We start from the raw sequence: 26,215 nt of genomic DNA, 5'->3' as shown, positions 1-26,215 counted from the left end.
CAATCAGACTAAAGCAGCCCCCTAGCTTAGGAGAGTTGGGTGTTTTAGTGTTCTCTGCTTTAACTATAAAAAATATATTATATTACTATATAATAAAAATTATATTATATTACTATATTATTTACATAACTTATATTACTGTAAGATAGGTTCAGGGAGGGCATTTATTGCAGTATGTCAAGGTAGACTGCATTTGGATGACCTTTAGCAGCTCCGTGTAACACGCTTTTCCTTTTCCTTTGATTATTGCTATTCTTAATGAGTATTGTTTTTAGCACCTATGTGGCTTTACTTTCACGTCTAGAAAATTACTCAGAAACTGTTTCACAGACAAGTTCTATGACACTGGAAAAGGTATATCTGGAGCTGACTATTTTAAGAAACAATGACAAAAAATACACTATAATCATCTTTTTTTCAGGACAATCTCTATCCAAGCTTGACCATGGACAGAACATAGAAAGTTGCCCAAAGATTATTAGAGATGGGGATTGGCTCTGACACAGAATATATAAATGCTCTGTCAAATACTGATTGAGAACTTTCAAATATAACAAAGTATTTGGTGTTTGGTAAAAAATGTCCTTGCAAAGCAAGGTGACTTCAGTTCCCATGACCTTCCTTGAGAACAGGAATTTTCTGAAAAAAACATCACTGACTTTTAAAAAATTATTTGAAACCAAGTTTTTGTGATGAAAAAACAGGGCTCAGAAATATATCACACAGAAATACCTAGACAAAGAGCAAAATTGCTCCTGAACTTCAAATTTCAAAGCCAGCTCCAAATTTCCAATAATACATTTTAAAATTTCTTCACATCTTAGACTTATGAAACATTTCAATAGAAATCTGCATTTAGTGGGTTTTTTCCAGCTATGACCATAGTCCAGCCCATTGCCAAAAACAGATGGAGAGAAAGAAAATTTTGACCAAAAGTCTGCTGTGAAAAGACAAAGAAATATAAATGTTTTCATGCCAAGTACTTGAGAAAAAAAAACATGGAGTAAAACTAAGCATCAAGTATCTTCAGTAATGTGAACTCTTTTTGGGATGCTTTAAACTATCTGCTCAGGCTGATCTTCACAGCCAAGGGGAAATCTCATCTTCCTTTCTATTTAATAGCTTACTCTTCTTCTTGATATGGTACATTATGTACCACATGTTCTTAGACACTCAGGCTAGACTGGACCTCCCCTAGTCACATTGGCAAAGTATTTACCTTGTAATAAACCCAGTCAAAGTGTCAGGAGGTCCATCTGGATTTTGGCACTTTCATGCTTTGAGAGCTGACACTCAGTATCTAGGCACAGTGAATTAAAAGTCATTTTCAAGCACTTTTTGTCCTGGACATCTCTGTGCAATACAGCTGCAGGTCTAAGAGGGGTTTTGCTGAGAGTTTGTGTCTCCTGAATATTGTGGTTGTTTGGGTTTTTTTTAACTTCATGTTTTTCTGCTATTCCCAGGATCCTGTTTGCCCAGGGATATCAGGACCTGCTTGAGCTATGCATTTCCACAGACACAACAGATATCAACTCCTGGCAGTGGAGAAACAATTTTCTAATGAAATAAAAGTCCTGCAGATGAATTAACTCTCTGTGTGCCACAGTCACCCATCCGGCACTACAGAAACGTATGACGCAAAACGCTGAAGAAGAAATTGAATCTGTTATTTGTCAAAAATATACGGAGAGACAGATAGAGAACAAAGGAGAAAAATATAAAGCACACAACGTATTTCAGCAATTATCATTTCTAAGAAAGAAATTACATGAAAGAAACCAGATTTATAAAAAACTTTGTTTCTACAACAGCCATAATTTTTCTTTGTCCTTCCTCTTTCTTTCTCCTACATTCTAGTCACAGTCTTGGAGAGATCAAAGCTGGAATTGCAGATGAAGAACCCACTTTATTATTATTACTATTATTATTATCATCATCATCATTACTATTTAAAAAGAAAATCTAATCTGGGAGCTTTTTCATTAGGCAGTTTAGCTTCTTTACAGAGTAGAAGACATGAATTAGTAAATTCAACCTTGTCAGTGCTGACAGCTGTGACTGCCCTGAAAAAAGTATGTCTAAAAATTAAAGGATCTTTTAGAAGGAAATATAATTTTGAGCATTGATGTCTTTACAACTCATCAGAGCACATATATTTCAATTTTCCTTCAATAATACACCACCATTTGTCATTGTCAATCCATTTAGATTCCTGTCCAAGCTCCAACACAAGTCCACAGTCAACTTCCTAAGGCAAACCAAAAAGAATATTTCTCTGCCAAGCACTTACTGAAAAGAATTGCTAGGTCTTTCTTTCTCCTCTCCAGAAACCCTGAAAGAGCAGAACACAAATAGACCAAATGTAGAGGACTACAATGATCCTAAAAGGACAGCTACACCATTTCTTTTTCCAAATTCCCAGCTTAAATGAAAATAAAAGCATTACCCCAGAGGCACCAAGCAGAAGCTCCTCAGCTGCGTCCCCAGAGCTCAGAAGGCAAGGCAAGGGCACTGGGGACTTTTGGAAGCTGCCGGGTGCATTCCCGGGGCCTGAGGACAGCGTGCAGCGCTGGTACAGCTGGCACGGGGCACGGCTGCCAAGGAGCTGCTGGCAGGTGCAGGGGCCAGGGCCGCCAGGGCAGCACGGCCGGCTCTTGTTGTGCGAGCCTGAAACAATCCAGGCCGGGACGCAAATATTCTCTGGGGGATCTGGCCTCCGCCACAAGGGTTTGTGCTTGAGATCATTTTGTGGGTCTTGGAAGTAGTTATAACTGCACTTGTGGTTTTTTTAATTCATAGGCAGTCTGTGAAGCGGACATTTGACTATAAAATCCTATTTTATGTGCCTTGTACCTTAAGGATTCTTCTCTCTGGTCACCCCTGCCTATTCCACTCTCCTCAGCTAACTGGAAAGTTCAGGCGTTTGTGCAAATTAATGTCAGGAGAAAGGTTTTGGGAAGAAAAAGTAACCTGAATATTTGGATTTGGCTTCACCTAACAATGTTGCCTTATGATGAGCAAGGAAAAACATGTTTCTTGTTACAGTTAATTGAGAAAGGGGTTTTGGTTTTGTTATATTGTGGTTTTGTGCATTTTTCCTTAAGAGAGGGAAAGCAGATAGGTTTATAGTCAATCCCTCAAGAAGGCAGATATAACAATACTTCTATTTTCCCCATTTTCAGAGTAACAACAAAAAAATGTTATTTGTTCTACAAATAAGAAGCAGAGCATGACAGCTGAATGGGGCAAACCTTGGATTCAGCTGCAGAAATAACAAAGTTCACATAACATCAGATAAACAAACACAGGATTGAAAGTACAATCCACCAGAACATGCATTTTGCACAATCAACCAAAACATATACTTTCCACACATCACTGAACTTGAGCTAATGTTCAAAATCATGTTTGTGGCCTATATACAGCAAAGAGATGCCTGACAGAAATGTGGGTGTTACACAGCCCTGGGAAGGTTACGCAAAGGCAGAAGACTGCAAGAGGTGAGCGGTTCATGCCATAAGCAGAGTTATGGTCCCAATTCCCCTACGTAACCTGAATTGACAAACCTAGTCTGTAAATAATGCCATCCCACTTCCTTTACAGCATTTGTCAAATGAGCCCTTCTTACCCCCATTCTGCCCACCAGTAAATTTTGGTTTTAGTAAAAACCCCACAACTTTTCATCTGTCACAGTAGTGCCCTGACAGCAACAGGTAAACACTTCTGGCAGACTAAATCCTAATGGTCTTTTTAAACCACTTGACTAATATTTCCAGTTTTCCACTCCATACTAACACCAGTGGACTGGAACAGAAATTTACTCTTGCTCTTTTCCTCCTAAAAGACCAGTATCAGTGCATAACAGAAAGACAAAAAAAACCCCTCTTTTATATTGTCTGAGTATACAATATCTATCAACCCTTTTATTGGAGTCAAAAAGTATGGAGAATCAGGCACTTAAAGCTGGTGGTCCTGAAGCAAATTCATGTCTTGGATGGTCTGGGTGTTTTCTGAGGGTTAACTTAAACACACCTGCCACTCTTAACTACAAGGCAGTTGGAGTATATTAATATTCTGCTGAATTATTTAAAAGATATGACTAATGCTTCGTGTACCATAAGACTGTTATCTGCAAAAATAACATCTGTGTCAGTCATTGCTGAGGGGTTAGGATTTCATCACTGGCATTTATCAGTGTTTCTGAGTCCTCAGTGTGAAGGATTCTGCCAGGTTACCAGCTCTCCTGTGCCTTCAGGTGTAAAACCCAACCTACAGACTCTTCCACATTTCCTGTTTTAATCAGGGATGAATAAGAATAAAATTTGGAGTCTCCTTCCTGAACAAAATCTAATAAACTTTCTGATAAAGACTGTGGAGTAGATATGTTAGACAGTCTGGTGTAATATAAGCATTCTTTCAAGAAGGTAGAAAATGATCCCACACTTTGTTTTTTCCTGAGTCCTGGGAAAGAGCAATATTATCTAATGAAATAGCTCAGGGACTGAACTGAATATAATCTACTAACTAAAAAAGACTTCTCACAGTCCTGTGGCAGTGACGTTGTGTCCTCATATGTATAAAACTTTTCTTCACCAGAAATCAACCACCACTGAAAAGAAAAAAGAGCAAACACAACATCTAATTTATGGTACAACATATCTTTTCCCTATGGTATCTCTCTGATGTCAGATGAAGAATGTTTGGCTGTTCAAGTTATTTCTGATAATTATCTGGAAGAATCTTTCTGTTAGTTGTTGATCGTGCATTGCAGTAGAAGTTCTGTCACCAAAGAACCTCTTTCTCACCCAACTTGATCAATTAAAGGCCAATTTTCAGAGTTTTCAAAGATCTCAGCTAAAGCAAGTGAGAACTGTGTGAATTTTGAAAACCAAAATGTTGATTATGTACTTTATTGCTTGTGTATTTGCATTGCATCTGCAATCAATAATTGTAAATGTAATTATTTAACTGAAAATATGTATATACTATGATTATACTGAAAGATAATTTTAATGATTTATTGAAAGTTTTTCAGTCCCTTGATCAGCTGTCCTTCATCAAATACACCACTTAGCTTGAGTCAGTTTATGGAAAGAATGTGTGTGTGAATGAATGAATGAATGCATGAATGAATAAATGAATGAATGAATGAATGAATGAATGAATGAATGAATGAATGAATGAATTGTAGCCACACATTTTATTCCTTTATTATTTGCTATTCTCAGTGTAAGAGGGCATATAATATCAGTTACATTTCTTTACAAACCTTGAGGCCTGCTTTTATTTATTTATTTATTTATAAAATAATCTTGCCATACGTTCCATAGAACTGAAACCTTATTTCCACAACCTTATTTCCATAACTCAATAACCGAGTATTAAGATATTGCCTCTCAGATTTTAGTTTAATTTTTTAAACTTTTCTAGTTTGCTTTGTTCTTCTTTGGAGTACTACAGATACACTGTACGAAATCCAGTAGTTCATTATTTGAGTGTCAGCCTCGCACAGTGGTAGCAGCCTACCTCATCACTGTCAAAGGTTATGTAAATCCCAGGACAAAATACTGGAAAAGTCTGGGACTCAAAGCATTCCATCAGTGGTGCAGATGTAAAGCTGTAGAGAGCCCCAGCTTGAACAGTAGCAGTGGTGTGGTACCTGCACATAAATATGCTTGAAAGCAAAGGTCTACTGCTATAGCACCAGCTGTGGGAGGCACCGGGAAGTGGTTATATCTTGCTTTTCAGGCGGTGCTACCCTTCACCAGAGGAAGTATTGGACATAAGAATGCCTTTGGGAAGCTAAAAATATATGGATACGTCAAATAATTTATGAACTAAACATTCTGATCCAGGTGCATACCAATGCCCGGGTCATGAGTACTCTTTTCTGACAAATTTTCAGATTGGGCAGCAATTTATGTCCACAACTCTAAAGAAGAGGTCAAGAGTCTCACTTGAATATGTCTCTCTTAGTTGCTACAATTTTTGCATTTCCATTAGCATTATTTCAGTTGTGCCACAGGCAAATAAATTGAAACATTAAGATGTGAAATGTAAATGATTATTTAAGAAATTTGTGCAATAATCTGGAACCCATGTAACAATTTTGCACCTGTAATTGTCTCTTGTGTCAGTTGCTCAACATTAAAATAGTACAGAGAGAATTCATCTGTCACTATTAAAAAAGAAATAAATCAGAACTATTAAAATGTACACTCAGCATGAGAATTTTAAATACTTTGACACAATTTTGTAAAAATCCCCTGCACTTAGATGCTATTTTTCAAATAATTAACATTATTAATTCACCGCTAAAAAGAATATTTGCATAATTTTTAGCATATATAATTAACACAGTGATTTGTATGAACACTTTAGTCTCGAAAGGGTTTTAAAAGGTTCTCCTCTCAAATTGAGCTTCTATTATTACAGTCACAACCAACAGGGCAAAATTAAATACATATGCCTTGCTCTCTATACTGTTCATACTTCTGTTACACAGAGAATAAGAGTGTATTTTGAGGCTGTTTAGAAGGAACCACTGGTGAGAGAAATACTGTGCCTCAGCCCTCTGACAGCCACACAATGTAATGTCATTGAGGTGGAGGAATTCCAGTGGCAACTGAAATTTTACTCATTGTTACAGCAGATAATGGCATCTCACACCTTATGACTTCAGACACAATTCCCAGCATTTTTTACCAGCTAAATTCAGAAAAAAAGAAACAAACTTTGTTGCCTGAAAAAGTATGTTTAGAAAGCATGAATGCCAAAATTCAAAATCTAAAGAACGTTATATACCAGCACATGCAAGATAAGGGTGGCAGAAGTATTATTGTCTTATCCTTCCTGACTTGAAAATAGAAAAATAATCCAAATTTGAAGTTTTCTTTGTTATGCACACATCTCTTTTAAGATAATACAGGGTTGGAGCCCTGGTGGTCTCAATGATCCAAAGCAAGCTTGTAACAAAATTCCCCTCACTTTCTTTGATAATTGCATCTCTGGTTGCTGTGCAATTAATACATCAATTTTGCAAAGAGAGAAAATTCTGAAGAATCTCCTAACATAGAAGGGAGCAAATCTAACACATGAATCGAGCACAGTATAGAAACATACTGTCTGGTCAATACCTGCCAATGAAATACCAAAAAACCCAGAAATAAAAAAATGGTACTTGATGTGAGCAGACTTGTATTTTTCTTCTGCTGTTAGAAAAAGCATTCTTCAGCCAAAATGTCATCTCATTGTTCAGATTGTGTCAATATACTGCAGCTGTTTTACAAATCAATATCTACTTTACATTCCCTTCCTATAGTGAGCAGTAGGATTTGTTTTGAAAGAACAGGTACAGTCAGAGGTTCTTACCTGATGTGTATTTGACAAAATGTACTAGAGAATAGTATAGGAGATCTTAAGATCTCTTGCTTTTGAAACTGGGCAGCTGTTTGTCTTCTGACACCAAAGAAAAACAAAATTTTAAAACCATCACCACATTTTTGAGAGTCAGAAACTCTACTGTCACTGCACTTGATGACTTGTCAGCTGAAAGCTTGGCTTTTTATTGTGAAGCCAGGCACACACATACTTGATTGTAAAGAATTCCTTTAAAAGTTATTTATAAAATGACAGCCTCTTTTCTCTCTCATTTCCCTCTGGAAAACTTTACATTCAAAAATTGGATCTTTTGTCGTCCAGATTTTCAAACATTTCCTGAATCTTTGCAATGTCAGATTGATTCTGCCGCTGAGTTTGAGGTGAAGTTAGGCACTTATTGATAGCCTTTTTTCACTGTTCTATCCCAAAGCCCTTATTAAAAATAGCTTAAATTTATCATGTGTTACTTCAACTTTAGAGATCTTCTGCTGCAAAAGAAGCACTGAAACTAAATATTTTCCTGGTATTTTTCACACGTCTACTGTCCTCTGGCAGTTTGCATACACTGCAAGGACGCAGAGTCATCCTGCACTGCAGACCCGCTCCGTCTGCTCCCATCAGGTTCTGCCCTTACTCACCTTGGAGCACCAGTCCCACCAATGACAATCCAAACCAGTGAACACAATGAGACTGCTATCATTTTGAGACCCATTGCTCCAGTGGAAGATCTCTACCACCCCAATGCTTCTATCCCTTAACTGTATGGAGCTGAGGTGGATTAATGGGCTTTGTGTTGCAAGGATCATCAGAAATCAGCTGCACAATTGCCATGTTGGAGTTGCTTAGACTGAAGATGATCACAACACAACACAACACAAAATATCTCCAAGTCTTTCAGTAGTCAGACTATGCTGACCATTTCTTGGTGCAGAAGAAATCAGTTATCGTAATGCAGTTCATTCAGTCTCTACCACCAAAAAATCCTGCTGTAGACATTAGCCAGATAAAGGCAGAAGTAGCCACAGGCCTTTTGTTCCCTTGTGAGTCTCCAGGTACTGTTTCTGACCACATGGAGCCGTGCCTGTCACTTGAGGCAGGGTTTTTTTATTACTTTAATACATTATATCAGGGAACTTAGAAGCAGGTACTGACAAACAGCTTCCCTCTGGATGCACCCAGCACCAGGTAGAGAGCTGGCAGCTCCCCCTTTATGTTTATAATGGTCTCACATAATGCCATAGCTTCTTCGGTAATTGCAAAATCTCCAGTACCTGTTGCAGATGTAAGGTTGAATATAAGCCAAAATCAAAACCCACTAAGTATCTGCTGCCTTGATTTGAAGGTTTTTCCCATTTTGACAAACGAAATTATGGAGCTGATAATCACATCCATCCTTTGATGGATGTCTTTGCACACCTACCGGCTTCCAGCTGACTTGACAGCTTTCCTGATTTATGAGACAGTTGCATCAGCATTTCTGCTCTTTCCATTTTAGGGATTCAGCTCACTCATCTCAGTTATTCCTGCCAAATCTCCCTAAGGATCAAAATTCACGTGCAAGATATGGACATCTCTGTATTTCAAATTTGAGCCTAAAGCAGAGACTAAAAACTAAATAAAGGACAAAACCAATGGTTAAAATTTACTGAAGAAGGAAAGACTTATTCTGAACAAAGTATTGGAGCACTGATAGTCAGTGGTGGGCTGTAGTGAAAAATTCCATGGAAAAGCTTTATTATAAAACCTCTAATTAAATGTACAAAGTTGTGCTCATTTTCCATTGCAAAGACCTAAATACAGTCTAGTTACAAAAAGTATAATGGTGCATATCAGGACCAAAGGGAGCAGTGAAACTACTTCTAAGTAGTAGAAGCTCTCACTCTGGAGGAGCTGAAATGTACCAGGTTTTAACTTTATTGTGAATTAGCAGTGATATCAATTTATCCATGTCACAGTGGTTTTAACAGTGGTTTGGAAAGAGAAAAAGCTTTTCATGAGAATTGTGATAAATAGAAATATTCCTTTCAAAAATAGTCCTGTGGTTTTGTCCTTCATTTAAGCCTTCTCTCAGGACTCCAGACTGTTACATGTAGTTTACAATTTACCACTGAGTGAAATTATCCTTGTGGCTCAGAACATAATGAAGGTACCTCTAATATTGGCAAAGTTCCTTTTTTAAGTTTATTAATTATTTTGGTAGTTTGCCTATTACTGAAATCACTGAAGATTTCAACTTGACATGCATTTCTTTGCACCAAGATATAATGAGTTCATGAATCAATTTACTTCTGCTGCATTTCTTCCTAAAGTAAAAGAATGTAATCTCTGTCTCTCTCCCCCTCTCTCTGTTTGCTTTAAATAAGGATGGTTCACTTGGCTGAAAACTGTCTTGGGGTTTCTGTGAACTGAATAAAAATAATTCTACTAATTTTCACTGACTAAAAACTAAATAATAAGATTCTCCTCCTACCTACTATTGAAATTTATATGATATATAAAATGATATGTATTATTTTTATTGTAACTATTACTGCAACTAAAACAAAATTTAAAAGTTACTTAGAATGAAAAGGAAAGTTTGAAAGCAAAGGATTAGTTTTTAGCAGTTTCTTCTCAGGCCTGTATTGAACAGCTCAGACCTAAACACCCTAAAAGGATTTTTAGAGTATAGTGACCTTTGTTCTGCTCCTGACCTGAATTCAGAAAGGCAGTGTTTCAGTAAAAAGGCTGGTTTCAATACCCTGCAACTGAGCCCTTACTTCTATATTTGGCCTCTCAGGGAATACGAGAGACGTTGCGGAGGGAACAGAAAGTGGAAGCCGCCAGAAAAAAGCAAGAAACCAAATAAACACAATTTCTTAAAAATTATTGAAGTCGGATTGTCATAAAATGCATTTTTAGAATGCAGTGCCAGATATCAACAGGAAATTTAATAACACAGAACACAGGGAATTAATTTTGGAGGGAAGATGCTGTATCCTCCATCTGCATTGCCATTAGAGAAAACCATTTTGAAGGTTTTTTCCTACAGACACCCCACTCTCAGAGATACAGTGATATTCACTTTCTAGGAAAGAGCACTTGATAGGGTCAGTAAAAGGTGAAGGGCTTACAGTGACTGAAATACAGTAAGAGTATCTGAATATCACTTTTAAAGCCAACCCTTTTGCATCCTGAATTAGACTCCTAATTTTTATTCCATTGGTGAATTCTTACATGTTTTTTTTTTTTTCCTAGTAGCATAACAGCTTGAGTAATAAGAAATTAATTCCTCATGTGTTAGTGACAACCAGATGTTCAGCCCTAGACAGGTAGAAGAAAGAAAAGCAATGGCAGATATGAAAAAAGAGTTCTCCCTAGAACTTCAAGCACCCTGATCCTTCTTGTTCTGCATATGTTCTGTATACTTATTCCCTGTAGAGACTTTTATCATGTGTAAGGCACAAAAAAATAGGAAATACCTTATGTCACATTCACAAAAGTATATTTTAAATGTATTTGAAACTGGAAATTTTGAAAGTGATTGTTTTTTGAGTAGGTATAAAATACAGAATTTTTATCTTTTTCCCACAAATATTATCAGAACTGCATTTTTTTAACAGATAATGGCTGATTCATAATTTTTATTATAACTATAGCTTTAAGTCTGCAAGCACTTTCACCTTATAACACAAAGGAACAGTCTAAAAAAAAAGGTAAAACATGAAAAACAAGAATTAATATTTTGCCATAAATAAAACAAATATCTATGTCTTTTCAGTGCTTCAAACAGAGAATATTTCAGTATTGAACATTTCTTCTATGATCAAAGTTGTAGACATGTTTCATTTGCTGCTCAAGACTAGAGCATTGTAGATATGTTGGTACCTGAAGTGTCTGCATTCACTTACACTGGAAAAGGGATTGTATTGCTCACTATTTTTTCTCCCTGCCAACTCCTTCCACAGTGCACCACAAAGAGTTTGTTTGTGGAGATGGAGTTTTGCCAAAGTGGTCATTAATGGCCATCATCATGTGCTCTCTGTCCTATACACAGGCTGGAGAAAGAGAGGAAAGGATTCCCAAGGATTCCCGCCCCCCTCTCACAGATGTGCAGTACAGTCAGTGACCAAACCCTTTTTAAAAAATCAGCCTGTATTAGGCATTTTAAAGATCATCAGTGAATGGGAAATCTGAGAAAAAACAAGCATTAGTCACTTTATTTCTCATTTTTGAGCCATAATAGGACAAATTGTAACTTACTGTGGTAATTCCCAAGTAGGAGGGTCAATACTATGGAACAATGGGAGGCACCTTGGTATTAAGGAGTTTTTGTCAACCCTATAACAGAAAGAAGTTACTCAATTCTTATAAGGTTGATGTTGTCTAATCTTCCATTTGGAATCAGGATCAGGGTCCAGGGAGTGCTACAGGAGCCTCAGAAGGGAAGATTTCTCTCCTCAACAATCCTACTATGCCTCATTAAAGAAGTAATATATATAAAGTCTTTCCATATATGGAATTAATGATTGAATGGCAGGTTCTGAAGATGACTAAAAGTCCTTGTTGAGATGTCTAGCAACTCTATTTCCAGTTTCATACTAATTTGGAGATTTTTTTTATAGCTAATAATAACACCCTGAATACCTTTGACACTGTTATAAGATACCCCAAAATTGTCCTTTTCTCACTTCCAGTGGACCCCACCATGGGCACTGAGATAGCCAAGATCAATCACATGCCTGCCATTCTCCATCTGTCTCTGTCCCCAAAATACCTCAGGACTGCTGCAAAGTTTGCAAAGAGCCTTCCTATTTCTGTTTTCCTCAGTTTCTGAGTCACAGCATCTGGAACTTTCATAGCCTTTTTGCATCACTAAACTCAGTTTTATCTCAAGATTGGGGAATAAAAGTGGAGGTTAGCTCATGTCAAATAGCCAAGATTTAATATTCTTCCCTTCATTTTTTATTTTTTATCATTTTTTCATTTAATAAATAAATGAAATTATATTCACAGTGGAATATGCCTTTTTTGTCAAAATTTCTTGTATTTGATTAGCACAGTGTTATTTTCTATATATTCAATGATCAATTAAAATGGTATAAAACCAAATAAAATACCAGATGAAATAGATATAAATCTTGAAAAGATATAAAAATATCTAAATAACAATACATAAAAGAAATTGAAAAATAACTTCTAGAAAACTTCCTTAGATTCAAAAAAGGGGAAAATTATTAATCAATGACATGCAACAGGATGTTTGATTATAACATGATGATAATTTTTCCAGACCTTCCCAGCAGTGTTCAATCCAAGTTATAAATAACATCACAGTAAATGCTAACTGCTGAGTTCACTGAGTTCACGCATTCACTTTCCATGTTATCACTGTGATCTTAAGGGATGCATTCTGGACAATGTCCATCATGCCTGTCTTACAAAATGAACAGAATTCCGGATAGGAAGCTAAACAAGCAATTTTAGAGAGGAAAAGCATTCCTAATTTTTTAACAAATCTTGAAATAAAAGGAATTATGGAAAAGCTCATACTTTCTTTCATATACAGAGTGTAAAAATGCATTTTCACCTCTGAGTCATGTCTGTGAGAATAACAGCACTCTAATAATAGTCATCATATTTCCATTAGTGTTTATATTTTCTATCTGAATTACAGAACATTGTGTGGCAGATGGAAAGGATGCAGATTAAAAATGTGTTAACCGTAACCCACCATGCTGTCAATAAGCTTTGGGAATTCTTCAATCAAGAAAAAATCATGAGCTTTTAATCAATTTTAAAAAACTGATAGGAATAGGTTAAGGTTATTAATAGCGGAAGGAAATACGAAATTTGCAGTCAAATAAGCAGATTTCAAAGAAGGTTTTGTATACAAACTATATTTTAGTAGTTTTCACCAGTGTATATTTTCACCTTCAAATTCAAATTAATTTAGGTAACAAGGTAAGGCTGTTAAATACATAAATACATTCTGGGAAGGCATCATTACAAACTGAAACTCCTTAGAGACCCAGCATACCATGTGTGATCCAACTTGACATATTCTTGTTAATAAGCAGTTTCAGTACATTTCAGAGGCAATGTTTGATGGGGTCCAGTGGTCCTGTTATAATCTTTCAACTGGCACCTTAAACATGGACATGTGAAAGGTAGCCCTACTTACTTTTTTGAAGTTTCCTCTTTCAGCAAAGATGCCAGAAGAACTACTTCTTCCTGTTAAAAAATTATAATTCTGGACCTAAATGATAATTTCATAATTATAATTTATAAATTTAATTATGAAATTATAATTTAGGTCCAGAATAAATGTCCACTCAGAACAAAAGTCCAGCCAAAAAAAAAATAAGTGCTTCTACATGGCTGTATATAACTGATGAAAGCACTTTTCAGGAGCTGATCTTTGATGATCCTTGTGGGTCACTTCTAACCAGGATATTCCATGACTTATGATTTTCATATTCCCTGTCAATATATAACATCCAATGCTCATGATTAACAAAAAATAAAGTGTAGAAAGTACGCAAACCTTGGCCATGGCCTCTGTTATAGGTCGTTCTTTGTTTGTGGTTCTCTGTTTGTGGACAGCTCTGTGTGATGAAATAACCTTATTGCTGTTATTTCCAGGCATGAGAAACAAAATCACAGAGAGAAAAATATATTTCACAAGATCATCAATTACTCAACAACATAATTTGGAATATAAACCAGGTTTCTTATGTCTAAAGCCTCCACACTCTTTCTAATTATTATGTTTTTTATCACCTCTATCTCTTCAAGAAACACACAATACAAATACTTTGTCATCTATGGCTCAAATTATCTAATAAAAACTATGCACATTTGCTGTTTTGTTGTAGTGCAAAGCTTGTCATAGGATCAAATCTACTTTAAAATCATTTCCATTTCTCTTTTTTAGCAAAATACCTGCTTATATTCTGTAGTAAGTTTTAAAGAAAAGCAATTCAAAAATATTCAGAAAATAAATTGAAATAATCACAGGGAAAACATAATTTCCTGTTGCAAAGATATCCACTTATCTTCAGATATTCTTCTTCTGTTCTTATGCCAGATGTGAATTTGGCTCACACGCCCTTGCATACAGCCCTATTGTAACATTAATCAAGTGATTAAGAGAGCTGTTATTTCCTTAGTACATCCTTTTACTGATCATTGTGACACATTAGTCATAGATAAAAGGAATATCAGAGGCTTGCTTCAAAAATTGTGTATTGTCATTTCCACTGCAATGACAACTTCTGCCTTTCAGTCCGCAAGAATGGAATTGCACTAAATAACCTGGCCTAGAAACACTTCCATCTCTGGCTAAAGGGTGTTTATTCCAGAGTAATAGCATTTCTTTTTGGAAAGAGAGAAACAAAGAGGGGGAGAGAGAAAGAGAGAGAAAACGAGAGAGAGGAAGGAAGGAAGGAAGGAAGGAAGGAAGGAAGGAAGGAAGGAAGGAAGGAAGGAAGGAAGGAAGGAAGGAAGGAAGGAAGGAAGGAAGGAAGGAAGGAAGGAAGGAAGGAAGGAAGGAAGGAAGGAAGGAAGGAAGGAAGGAAGGAAGGAAGGAAGGAAGGAAGGAAGGAAGGAAGGAAGGAAGGAAGGAATTGAGAAAGGACAAAAAATTCAAATGGATTTTTTTTTAAGGGCCTCTTACATAGAGAGGGAAAGATTTGTTGTTAATAATCAGCCAGATACCTCCTCCATCACCAGTGGTAAAATTGATCTAACTACTTAAAAAAGCCCTGTGCTGCAGTTTTCCTTTTCCTACATTTGCTGACTAATCTACACAAATCACTGAGGACAATGGATATAAGGAACTGAGTATTTTTTGTTGTGGATTCCAGTAAGAAATGGACTTCATAGTGTGATTGTTGTTATTAATAGTCAGAAATAAAGCATTTGATTTACCAAACATGTATTTTTGAGCTATAAGTGAAAAATACCAGCAGTTTCCAATAACACAAAGACAAATTATACAAAACCTAATCCTTTGGTGAATGACATATACCTCAGATTTTTAAAATTCAGAAGTCTGTAAAATCCATACCCTCTTCCCAGACACCTTCAGCTTTATACTACACCAACATAGCTCATCATATAATGACAGAAGCCATCTAGGTATTCACCTACAGCCACAATTTTGGCATTTTGGAGCATTTTGACAAGAGTTTGGGGCTCAACAGCCCCACAGGCAACCTTTCTGTCCTTCCCAAGTGTCATGTCACAGCCAGTGACTCCCAGTTTCCCAGCATGGATCTGTGACTATTGCAGTGCTGACATCTTCAGAAATCAATTCAATGTGACAATGGAACAGTGGCCAATATTAATCCTTAAAAGGTGTATTCAAGGAAGAAATTTTAGTAGGTGAAAGCAAAAGCTTTTTTTTCTTCTTGTACAAGCAGCTACACAGCTCAGAGACCAGTGGGGGAAAAAAAAAAAAAGATTGAGTTTTTTTTTCCAAAATTGGATATGATCTAATCTAAGGAGTATGTCATATTCCTTCAAGAGAGAAACAGACCTCTTAATTTTGAATCAGCGTGGGGGCCTAATTGAACAAACTAATCTTTCCCCACAATCTTTTCCCCAACTCAAATTTGTAAGATAAATGGATTTGTAAATAGTTGTTCATTCCACCAAGAAAAGATAGCTTCTAAGATTGCTGTGAAAGAAGTGTTTGACATCTATTATTACAGTCTAATTGCTGCACATTCACAATGCCATAAAAGTGTGAAAGGGTGTGCTGTTACTTTTTACTGGCAAGTGTTCTGTGATGGAAAATGTGTGGAAGTATAGGGCATGAAAGAGTTATAGTGAAATTCAACACCTGTAGCATTACATGTAAGCTTTTAGAAAAACAGAAACATGCAACTCTGTTAGTGACAGGTAATCAAAGCACAGGATACTTTTCACAATTTTTGTAAAAAGAGATTTTTTAACAAATCTTGGGGTTTTTTAAAAGCATAATATGTACTGCTTCTTTAAAGATGACGCAAAAAAAAAACAAGAAGAAGCCAGAAGAATGAAAAGTATTAACAAAAATCATATTTAGTCTCTCGTAAATCCTCCTGCCTCCAAATATTGGAGGATAGCCCTGCATGTTATTATAGGTTTCATCAGTAGATTCAGATCCAGAGCTGTGATTAAGACCTGAAAATCTTAGGCTGAAACTGAAAGATGCACTTCACTAACAAACATGTAGCAATTATCACAAAATTAAGTTCATTCCACGTTTTAGCTAATCACCATGGAAACCTATATTCATTGGCGCCTAATTGGAAATGTTCCTGACCTGGAAAACTCTGTAGGCTTAAGACTGCATAATTTCTTATTTAAGCAATTGTACTATTCTGTGTTTGTGACAGTACACCCTGACAATTTTGGCAATAATCCCAGAGAAAAATATTTTCCTGAGAAGCCTCCTTCTTGCAAGTATTTTTCACAATCTAGAGGGACTTCTGCCCCAAAAGGTGGCTTCATCAAGCCACTTCTACTGTTTGTGACATAAATACCTGAATACCCAGTCACAGGTGTTACAGAAAGCTGCTGTCCTAGTAACTCCAAACTGAAAAGCCACAAAAATAATAATGAAGGTTATGTCCTTCTGTCTGAAAGAAAACTGTGGTGCCGTGACAGCATTAGGAAAACTCCTGCAAAAAATGTTCTTCAGGGATTATTTAGCTTGCCATAACAGAGTAGAGGGGAAAGAGGAACTACAGACTGGAAAAAACACTCTATGTAAAGGAAATTTTAGCTAAGAGTCATGCCTAGACTGAACTCCAGAGTACTGCTACATTACAGAGGTACTGGTGTCAGAGCTAGCTGTTTATAAATCAGTTCTGGTTCGTCTGCAACCCACTGTTTGATTACCATGCAAATGCTCCCCCAGCTGCTAACAAAAGCATTTTTATATGCATTTCTTTCATCCATTACAGTCTTCAAGAAGTAAAAATTTAATCCTTGTTAAACAGTTAAAAAAAGGGCACAAAGGACTTAAAACTATTGGAGATAGTTCTGGGGTTTTTTTTTTCTTTCCATGAATAGAAGGATTTAGCAAACTAAACTCTGTTTACTGCATAAAAATTAATTAAATGATGAGTCAAAAGAACATATTCCTCAAAACTACAAATCAAAATTACAAAGCTGAAATGAAATGTGATTGTGTATGAAAGCTATGATCTTCAGATGGAACATAATATCTTTATCTCTTTTTCAAACACACCTTCAAGTAAATAACTTAAGAAATACACAATTTTTTAAAATTTTCATGGGACTAAGACTTGGTCTTGCATATTGGCAGGATATTGTGCAATGAAGACATTGGTTTGGATTTTCTCTGTGTATAATCAACTTTCTGGATTTAGTAGGGAGTATGGAGAAGTAATGCAAATGTTTCAGCATTTTGTGAAGGCTTTTTTGGATCAGCTACAAGAAAGGTGTGGAAGCACAGAAAACACACCTTTACTCTTTCTATTCTCCAGCTCCTGGTTTGGACTTTGTCTCTCTGGCTCTCATCACATACATCCTACTCACTGCCTTCTGTATTTCATGCTCATGAGCTGCTGAGTATGTACTCCTATTTTTGCTATGCACACTGCTTGCCACAAAGAGTCCCCTTATCATCAGGTTATTTGCAGTACCCATCTAATTCTCTCTTTTTCTTACAGTGAAATTTGCTCAGGTTCATGTTCAGTCTTTGCTGGTTTTGCCTACTGGTGGTGCTGCTGCCTCAGGTTAGATGTGGCCAAGTCCTGGATATCCAGGTCTCTGAAATGCAGTATCCAGGTCCATGAAATGCAGTGCAGCCTCTTCAGTATTAAATGCTGTTGCAAAAAGCTGCTCCCATCCCTGATCCCTTCCACTAATGAAAGCAACCTCCTGCTGTCACTCTTGGCTGTTTTTTCCCCTATCCCTTCCTCTTTCTCAAGGAATAATCAGCATATAATCCCATCTGACTGTGTGAGCATGAGATGATAAAATGGGGAGCCCATTTTCCTATCAAGACTGGGGTTTAGCATTGCCATATGAGAGGTTAATGTTCTTTTTCCAAGAAGTGCTCATTGCAATACTCATTGCACCACACTCTGTATCTTGTTTGCTAAATTTGAGTTTTCATCAGGGTTTTGCCACCTTAATAGCTAAAACCCCAAATATTTCTTATTAGTTTTTTCAGGGAAGCAGCTTCTTGTTGGCTATTAAAATCTTACATTTGAGATGTGTTTAAACAACTTAAGTGCTTTATGTATCTATTACAGTGACTTTAAAACCTTCCAAGCCTTTGGAACCACTCCCATGAGATATCTTAGCCTGGGACATTAATTTATCTGCCATGTAGAAAACTTTTTAATTTTGTTTTAACAACCTTTGAAGTTTTGATACACCTGATAGCTGAAGTTTAGGACCATAAGTCTTCCCTTGCTCTTCTCCTGAAAGCATTACGAATTTCCAGTCTTCAGATAACTAAATATATTCATTCATTTTCTTAATGTATCTCTCTCTGAATAGAGTTCCTTCTCTCATGAAAATGCTTGACAAACTTTGAAGATTCCTGTTATCCTAACAGGAATCTTCATTTAAGGAATCTAACATTTAAGAGCATTCAGAGTATTGTTAGCTTTTGCCAAAGTATACTCCCCAAGTCTTACTATTGCCCTCAAATCAGCCATTTCACTCCTGCAAATACTTACATGATGAATAAATGCACATTTAAAGCAGTTGCATTACAAAATGAGCATTTTTTGAGTTCATGGTTTAATTTTTGTTCTCTATCATCTATTCCCATAAATGGACCTCCAGAATATAAATTAGAGCACATATATTTTAATTCTGATGGCTCTCTTACTGTTTACATGACTGCCAGCATCTTCCTTTCTATATGCTTACTGTACTGTTCTGTCAGGATGGCAAAGGGATAGCAAATCATAGCTGGGAAATAAGGATATTTTTTCACTTCAGCTGTGCAGAAAATGAATGCAAGAAATCCAAATTAGAATCCATCAAGCAAAAAGAAAGAAAAAAACATTTAGGGTAAAAATAATGATAAATATTTATTATTGATTATGTTCATTGTTAACAGCAGAGTAATAGACTTTGTTTTGTTAATTTATAGAGAAGACAAATAAATAAAGGGCCAGTATGTAAAATTGTCAATTCTTTCCCAGAAAATAAATGATTGAGAGACTCTCCTAAGAGGTACGAGAGAAAGATTTTGAGTGCTTTAAACAGTAAAGGACAGACTGGGAATACCAGGAATAACACAGGAAGTTTTCAGTTTTTGTGTCCTATACAATATGACCAAGTACTTTAATATTCATCTAACTGTGGACAAAATGATCAGAATTTGCCTTTCTTAATTTAAAAGCCATCAGAAATATTCAGGTTACATCATTCACCATCTTGGAATTTTCTTCCCATTGGAATAAAATGATCAAGAACTAGTTTTGAAGACCCTGTTTTTCTGCTGGGAGCAGCTTCTAGAGGTTATCTGCAGATGGGAAGGCTTCTCATTGAAACTTAACTTTTTGAGACTAAATACACCATTAAAAAAAAAGTGAAAAGCTAATTGAGTCAAAAATAATATTTATGAAAGGAAACAGCCCCATGTGCTCCAGAATATATCCTTCTTTATACTTCCTTCTGGTTTTTAATCCTTCTGAGAGTTTTGGTTTAGGAATTGTGTTCCCAGTTCAGTATTCTGACTGAAACATTCCAAACCATGTGCCATTTGGTCATTATTCCCTCACTCTCCCCCTGAGGCTGCTGGAAAGAAGAATTGAAGACACAAAAGATAGAAATTATGGGTTGAGATAAGAACAATTTCCTGGAAACAGTAGTGAAACAAAAATGAAACAGTAACAGCAACAATATTTATAAAAGGGTGTAGAAGAAAAGTACAGCATTCTTACAAATATTCTGTCACTTAATCAGTTTTGCAGTTGTTCAAGGGTGTACTTCCAAACCATTGGAGAGAGTAGCCCTTCAAAAGCTGGCCTGTTTTCTCCCACCTTTCATGCTACTCATGACTATCCATCCTCAGGGCAGATCTCTGAATTACCTTTCTGGAAATCTCTGTCCAGAATCTAAACATGGAATTGACTGTACTGACTCCAAACCTGGTCCAGACCATACTGAGAATATGTAGCACACCAGCAACAATAGGATGCTTTCCTTAACATCCAAAGGGAATTTGGAATTCTCAAAAGCTGAAGTCTGAAGGAGAAAAAGGGTGAGAAAAGCTGGGGAAAATCATCCTCCCTTGCTCTCTCCATAGGCTGAGTATGGCATCAATAGGTGTCAAAAGATAGCACCCGAAGTAAGAGTAGGAGAGCAACACTGCACATCCCTCATTGGCCCTGATGTTCTCATGTCATACGTTTCTCATGCCATAAGCTGATATGACATAGTACAGCAACATAGGAATCCTGATCCCTTCCCCTGCTCTGAAGAATAGCACAGCTTTGGTCCCATGCTGCATATATGGAAACAGAATACAGTGTTGGGCACCACGTGAACAGTCCAAGCAACATTGTGAGCAATCTCTGGTCGTAACAAAACAACTGCTTAGATCAGATACTTTGCAGCCCTCTCACTGGGTAAACCTGCCGTTATCTTAACACTACATGCCACAGATTGGGTGCCAAATAAAGCTGTCATGGATTAGGAATGGTGTTCCCAATTTAGTGTTCTCATTAAACACTCCAAACCATGCGCTGGTTGCTCACTCCCCCCTCTCCCTCCTTGTCCCCCTGTGACGGGATGGAGAGGACAATTGAAGGCACAAAAGGTAAAGGTCGTGGGTTGAGATAAGAACAAATTACTGGAAAGAGAAATTAAATAAGAAACAAATGGTAACAGCAACAATATTAATAAAAGTGTGTACAAGAAAGGAGAACAACTCACACAGGGAAACAGCTCACTATGTGAGAACCTGGAGTTCCTGAACCCCTGACCTGAAGAGAGTAAAGACATGAGGTGACATACAATAACTTCTGTGTCCTGGCCATGCCCGCTCCTGCTACTGCAAAAAATTTACCCTGTCTTGTCTGGAACCAGGACACTGAGCACAACTGAGCTTGATTTATGATAGAAATGTGTCTTCAAATAATGAAGTTTTCCTAAAATCAGAATTTTAATTCTAGAAATTGGTTCTGGGGATAAAAAGTTGTTGTGTGAACAAAACACACCTGTATCCAGCTAGGGTAAATTGTGTCTTCTATGGTGGACAAAGAAATGCTGACAGAAGGATTGAAATCACTGTATGCTTTAAAGAGAGGAATTAATTTTAAATCCTACAAGGAAGAGACAAAAGACATATTAATAGAATTCTGAAAACAGAGAGGGGATGGCAATTTAAAAATCTTAAAATACCCATTTTATAAGGTTAATTTATATCCATCCTGTTATTAAATTCATTTAATGGCTTTTTTTTTTCCTAAAAATGTGTTTAGGAGCTTGCACAGTACAATGAAAGGTGTTAATAGAAAACCTAGAAAAATATAGTGATGCTGCACTAATTTAGATGCAATAGGTTGACTGGACTTTACAAAGTTGTTCTTGTAACACTTGCTTTATAATACTGTGAACAGTTAAGTAAAGTTCAGAATAGGAGTGTCATGATAATAAATACTATCCAAAATCTTTTTAACCTTTATTAAACATAGAGAAATAACCAGAGAAAACAGTTAAGCTTTATGGCATATAAGGAACTAAGCAAGGCTCATTTTAAACAACATTTTTCCTATTATTTTCTTCTTTTGCTCTAAAGCTTTTAGAAATAGACTTATATCATCGTTTCTGGATGGTAATAGCTGTCTATTTGGGATAGACAAAAAAAAGGGAAGAGCAGTTTAAAATGAGATTGTTGTTGCAGTCTGTGTCCTTCAGAACAAAAGAGGACAAACAGAAGCAAAGGCAAGATAAAAAAGAGCAGGGAAAAAAAATAAAAGGAAAATTCAGATTCTGTTTCTGAGCTTCACTTTTGAATTATAGATTAGATTTAGATTATAACTACTTTTTAAACTATGATGAAAGGCATGCTCTCCTTTGGCTGATCTGAAGAGGACACATTCCTGCATTGGACTTGCATAATCCAGGGCAAGACTCAAGTCCTGCACTGAGGCTTCCTTTCCCTATTTGTTTTTGGCAAGATGTCTGAGTAATCTGTAAAGTTTATTTGCCCATTATGAGAAGGGGTGGTCCAGTGGCCTGGACAGAGGCCGTGCAGTTCTAATCCACACTTCAGAAAGTCGTTGTGGACCCTCTGTAATAGGAAGGTTCCTCAAAATTATTAGCACACTTGGATACACAGATAGCTGGGAGGTTGCCTTAGCTAATCCACAGTGTTCATCCCCTCACCAGACAGATGTCCTTTTCTGTTCACAGCTGTGCTGCCTGAAGATCCTTTTGTCAGCCAGAAAAGGATGATGTATTTGCTTACTAGATAGTCTCTGTGTGGGGTTAATAAAACTGCCATCAGCAGCAGGATATTTCTTCAGCAGCATATATGAGATGAAGTTGTAGGTGGCAAAACCAGGTTCTTTTTAATACAGACCAAACAAGAAAGGAAGAAAAGAAGAAAAAAAGCAGAAAAAGAGAATGGAAATAAACATATGAGGGAAGGGATGGTGGTATTAATGCTTTAGCTCATACTGAGAAGATGGCATTTGCACTTAGTTGTCTTCATCTGACATGGTATGTTCAGGGAATTTTTCACAACTCATTCTGAAAGTTTTGGGTGTTACAATGGAACCCCAAAGAACTTGGGTGTGGGACCCTGGAGAGTGGATCTCACTTCTTTCAGTAAAGAAATTAGGTACACTGATGGGATTATCCTGTCCTCTTAAATTTTTTTTTTTTGTATTACTGCATTACAAAATGCAGTAATATTTTGTCCCACACTTGTCATATGCCTGTGTGTCAGACATGAATTTGACACATCTTTGTGGATAGTTTTGCTACTATCTTTGTTTGTGCGTCTCTGGGTTTTGGTTGGGATTTGTTTGTTAGTTTGTTTTGAGGAAAAGAACAGCTTGACACAGTCAGTATAATACTGGTTTAACAATCTCTGCATGAGGTGAATTTAGAGAACCACAGATTTTGCATACTAAACCAATTGCAATAATTGCACTGACAAAACAAACCCATTAATTGAAGAACGTGTCAGAAGATAATTGTAATGAGTATAAATACTTCTGACAAAAGTGAATCCTTTTGTCATATGACATGACTTGGGAAGGAAACGTCAATCCACATTATGTTCCACAGCTGTAACATTACTCTTCATAGACTCAATCATGCGCAAGTGAGCTATATCAGAAGTTGCATAATACTGATCTTTTTACCCCTGAGACTATTGCAAATGTCTATCAAGGCAGCTACAGCTAGCCAGTCAATGTCAATCAAAGCCTGTGAGGCATTTTACAAATCAGTCCCTACTGATACATAATGATATATGAATTAAAAGCAGGAGATGGAGCCATTTTTCATTGTAACAGCTAAATTTCCAATTAGCCTATTTAGGTACTTTTATTGTATGTGCCATAGGTATGCCATGCAGATATTATTACTCAATGCATTTTAATTAAATAACACAAATGCTAAAAGGAGCTAACACTAAATCAGAAATTTTGCTTAAGTGTGCTATATGTATGGAGGTAGGAGGAAAATAACATTTCTTACTTTATTCTTTACTTCATTTAACCTTCATCATTTTCTTTCCATTCCTTCACACACACACACACAGATTAAGTTATAGCCAAAGCATTTCTGACAATACTTTAGGGCTAAATTTGGAGATTTAAAGAAAATTCTTGGGTAGAGAAAATCCAGAACAGAAATATCTATCTCACTCCTGTAGGTTAGCTAAATCTCATTATGATAATTGACTTGCTCCCACATTTTACCAGAGACGCTGAAATGAGAAGCGAATCCACACTTTTCAAACAATTCCTTGGGGTTACTACAGCACTCCCGTAGTGAGCCTAGCAGAAAGTATGCTCCTTTTAGGTGTGTTTGTGTACCCCAAAACAAAAACACATGGTCAATTTCCTCTTCAGGATATTTGACAGAGGACAATGGAGCAGAAGAGAAGTTGGTATGATATTCTTGCAACTGTACTGCAGCTTCTCTATTCTCTGTCTAGGCATCCCCCAAAGCATAAAGCATCAACTCAGCAGCTGGCTTATGAACTACAAGAACAGCAGATTGATGCTGTGTCAGGAGCTGCTTTGCTCTAGTTAGATTAGAAAATTTTAATTATTTTAATTATTCTTGATTGCTTTAGATTTTAAGTAGGGAGGTATCTTAATTTATCTTAATTTCTAAAATGTATCTCTTTCATAGGAGATCAGAACAGTAGTAGTATCAGTATCTGTTTCCATCAGAACAGTAATCTTACCAAGATTATTGTAGAGTTATTTTCATGCTACATGCTGATTTTTGCATATCAGATCTTAAGTTTTTCAGACTTGATTTTTGATTTGTCATTTGTCATTTTTCATTTGTCATTTCTTTGACCTCTTGTACTCAGAGAATATGATAGTCCCATTAATTAACACTTAGATGTTCATTCATTTTAAAATTATATAATAACATGAAGAATAAGATGATTTTCAAGGAACAGGAATAAGGAAAACTTTAAAAAATAGAAGGAAATACACATTTCACATAACTATGTCAAGTAGTTACACAAATCTGTGAGACTACAGAAAAATAATCACAAGTAAAAAAAGGAATTGTTAGAAATACTCTTTTTTATAAGACTTCCATTCCAGAGTTTCTTGACACATATTATGTTTTGAATCTTCAAAAACAGTCAAGGGATTTACACATTAAAGTCCCCCTGGAAGTGTCTTTGAAAGTCCTCCCTAGGAGAACAGCCTGGAAGGAATTTTGTGCAAGGCATAATTAGGGGCCACGGTGTACCTGCAAGCTGAGCAAATGCAGAATAACACCATCTGTGTAGCAACTCTCACTCTGCATTGGAGTTAGTCCCATAATGTCACCTTTCTTCTCTTATTAATCTGATTGTCCTCATTCCACACTTTACCTACCTCTGTGTAGATGCTCTATCTACAGGGAGAAAACTTGGACTTAACTGATTGCCTCAGGGTTTTTTTAAAATATTATATTTATTTTTTAATTTATTTTTTAATTTTAATTTTATTTTTATTAATTTTTAAATTTTTTTCTGTTCTCTTTTTCTTCTTCATTAAAACCCATTTAATGAGAATTAAGCTATTTGCTAACTCTTCATGAAGTGACATTACTTGTTTAATTTTAACATCCTGCTACCAGTTCTTCACATAAAGCTGAATGTTATATGAATGTGATGGAACACAGGTGCTACAGTGTGCAAACTGACCAGAAAAGGTATAAATAAAGGCAAGTAAGAGGATTCACAGGGATTTCTAAAGTCATGGGACAATATAGTGTAATAAGTAGAACAAAAGGAGGCAAAAGAATCAATGTGAGACAAACTCTTTTGGGGAAGGTGATATAAAATGTTTTACAGCTGTTATCTACCATCACTCTAGAGAACTTTGTACTGTTAATAAAATAAGGGCAAAATTCCTGAAAGGCTTTACAGGAGATCTTTCTTTTCCAGATATAAATTAAGAATAAATGCCATTAAATTCAAGAGTCTGAGAAGAGAGTTAATTGTTCACTCACAGGGTAAATACAAGAAAGAAGAAAAAGTGATTTACAATGAAGGACAGAACTGACATAAAACAAATTAGTGTACATTGGCGAGGAATTAATTCAGGCTGGAAATTAGAAGCTATCTAACGATCCTGAGAGCTGGGTCCCAAAACGCTCAGCATGTAACCGGGGAAAA

The 26,215-nt window shown here is 36.4% G+C and overlaps 1 protein-coding gene across 1 annotated transcript in view; it reads right to left on the bottom strand.

Annotated features, from left to right (window-relative positions):
• The window catches only part of TRDN (triadin), a 272,472-nt gene that overhangs the window by 221,733 nt on the left and 24,524 nt on the right, over window positions 1–26,215 (bottom strand). Inside the window, 2 exon segments of the mRNA XM_058019925.1 lie at window positions 2,458–2,563; window positions 2,565–2,667. Coding sequence (XP_057875908.1) covers window positions 2,458–2,563; window positions 2,565–2,667 — 209 coding nt within the window.

The sequence above is a fragment of the Melospiza georgiana genome, chromosome 3, assembly GCF_028018845.1.
Source record: "Melospiza georgiana isolate bMelGeo1 chromosome 3, bMelGeo1.pri, whole genome shotgun sequence".
NCBI lineage: Eukaryota > Metazoa > Chordata > Aves > Passeriformes > Passerellidae > Melospiza > Melospiza georgiana.
This window is presented reverse-complemented; position numbering and strand designations above follow the sequence as displayed.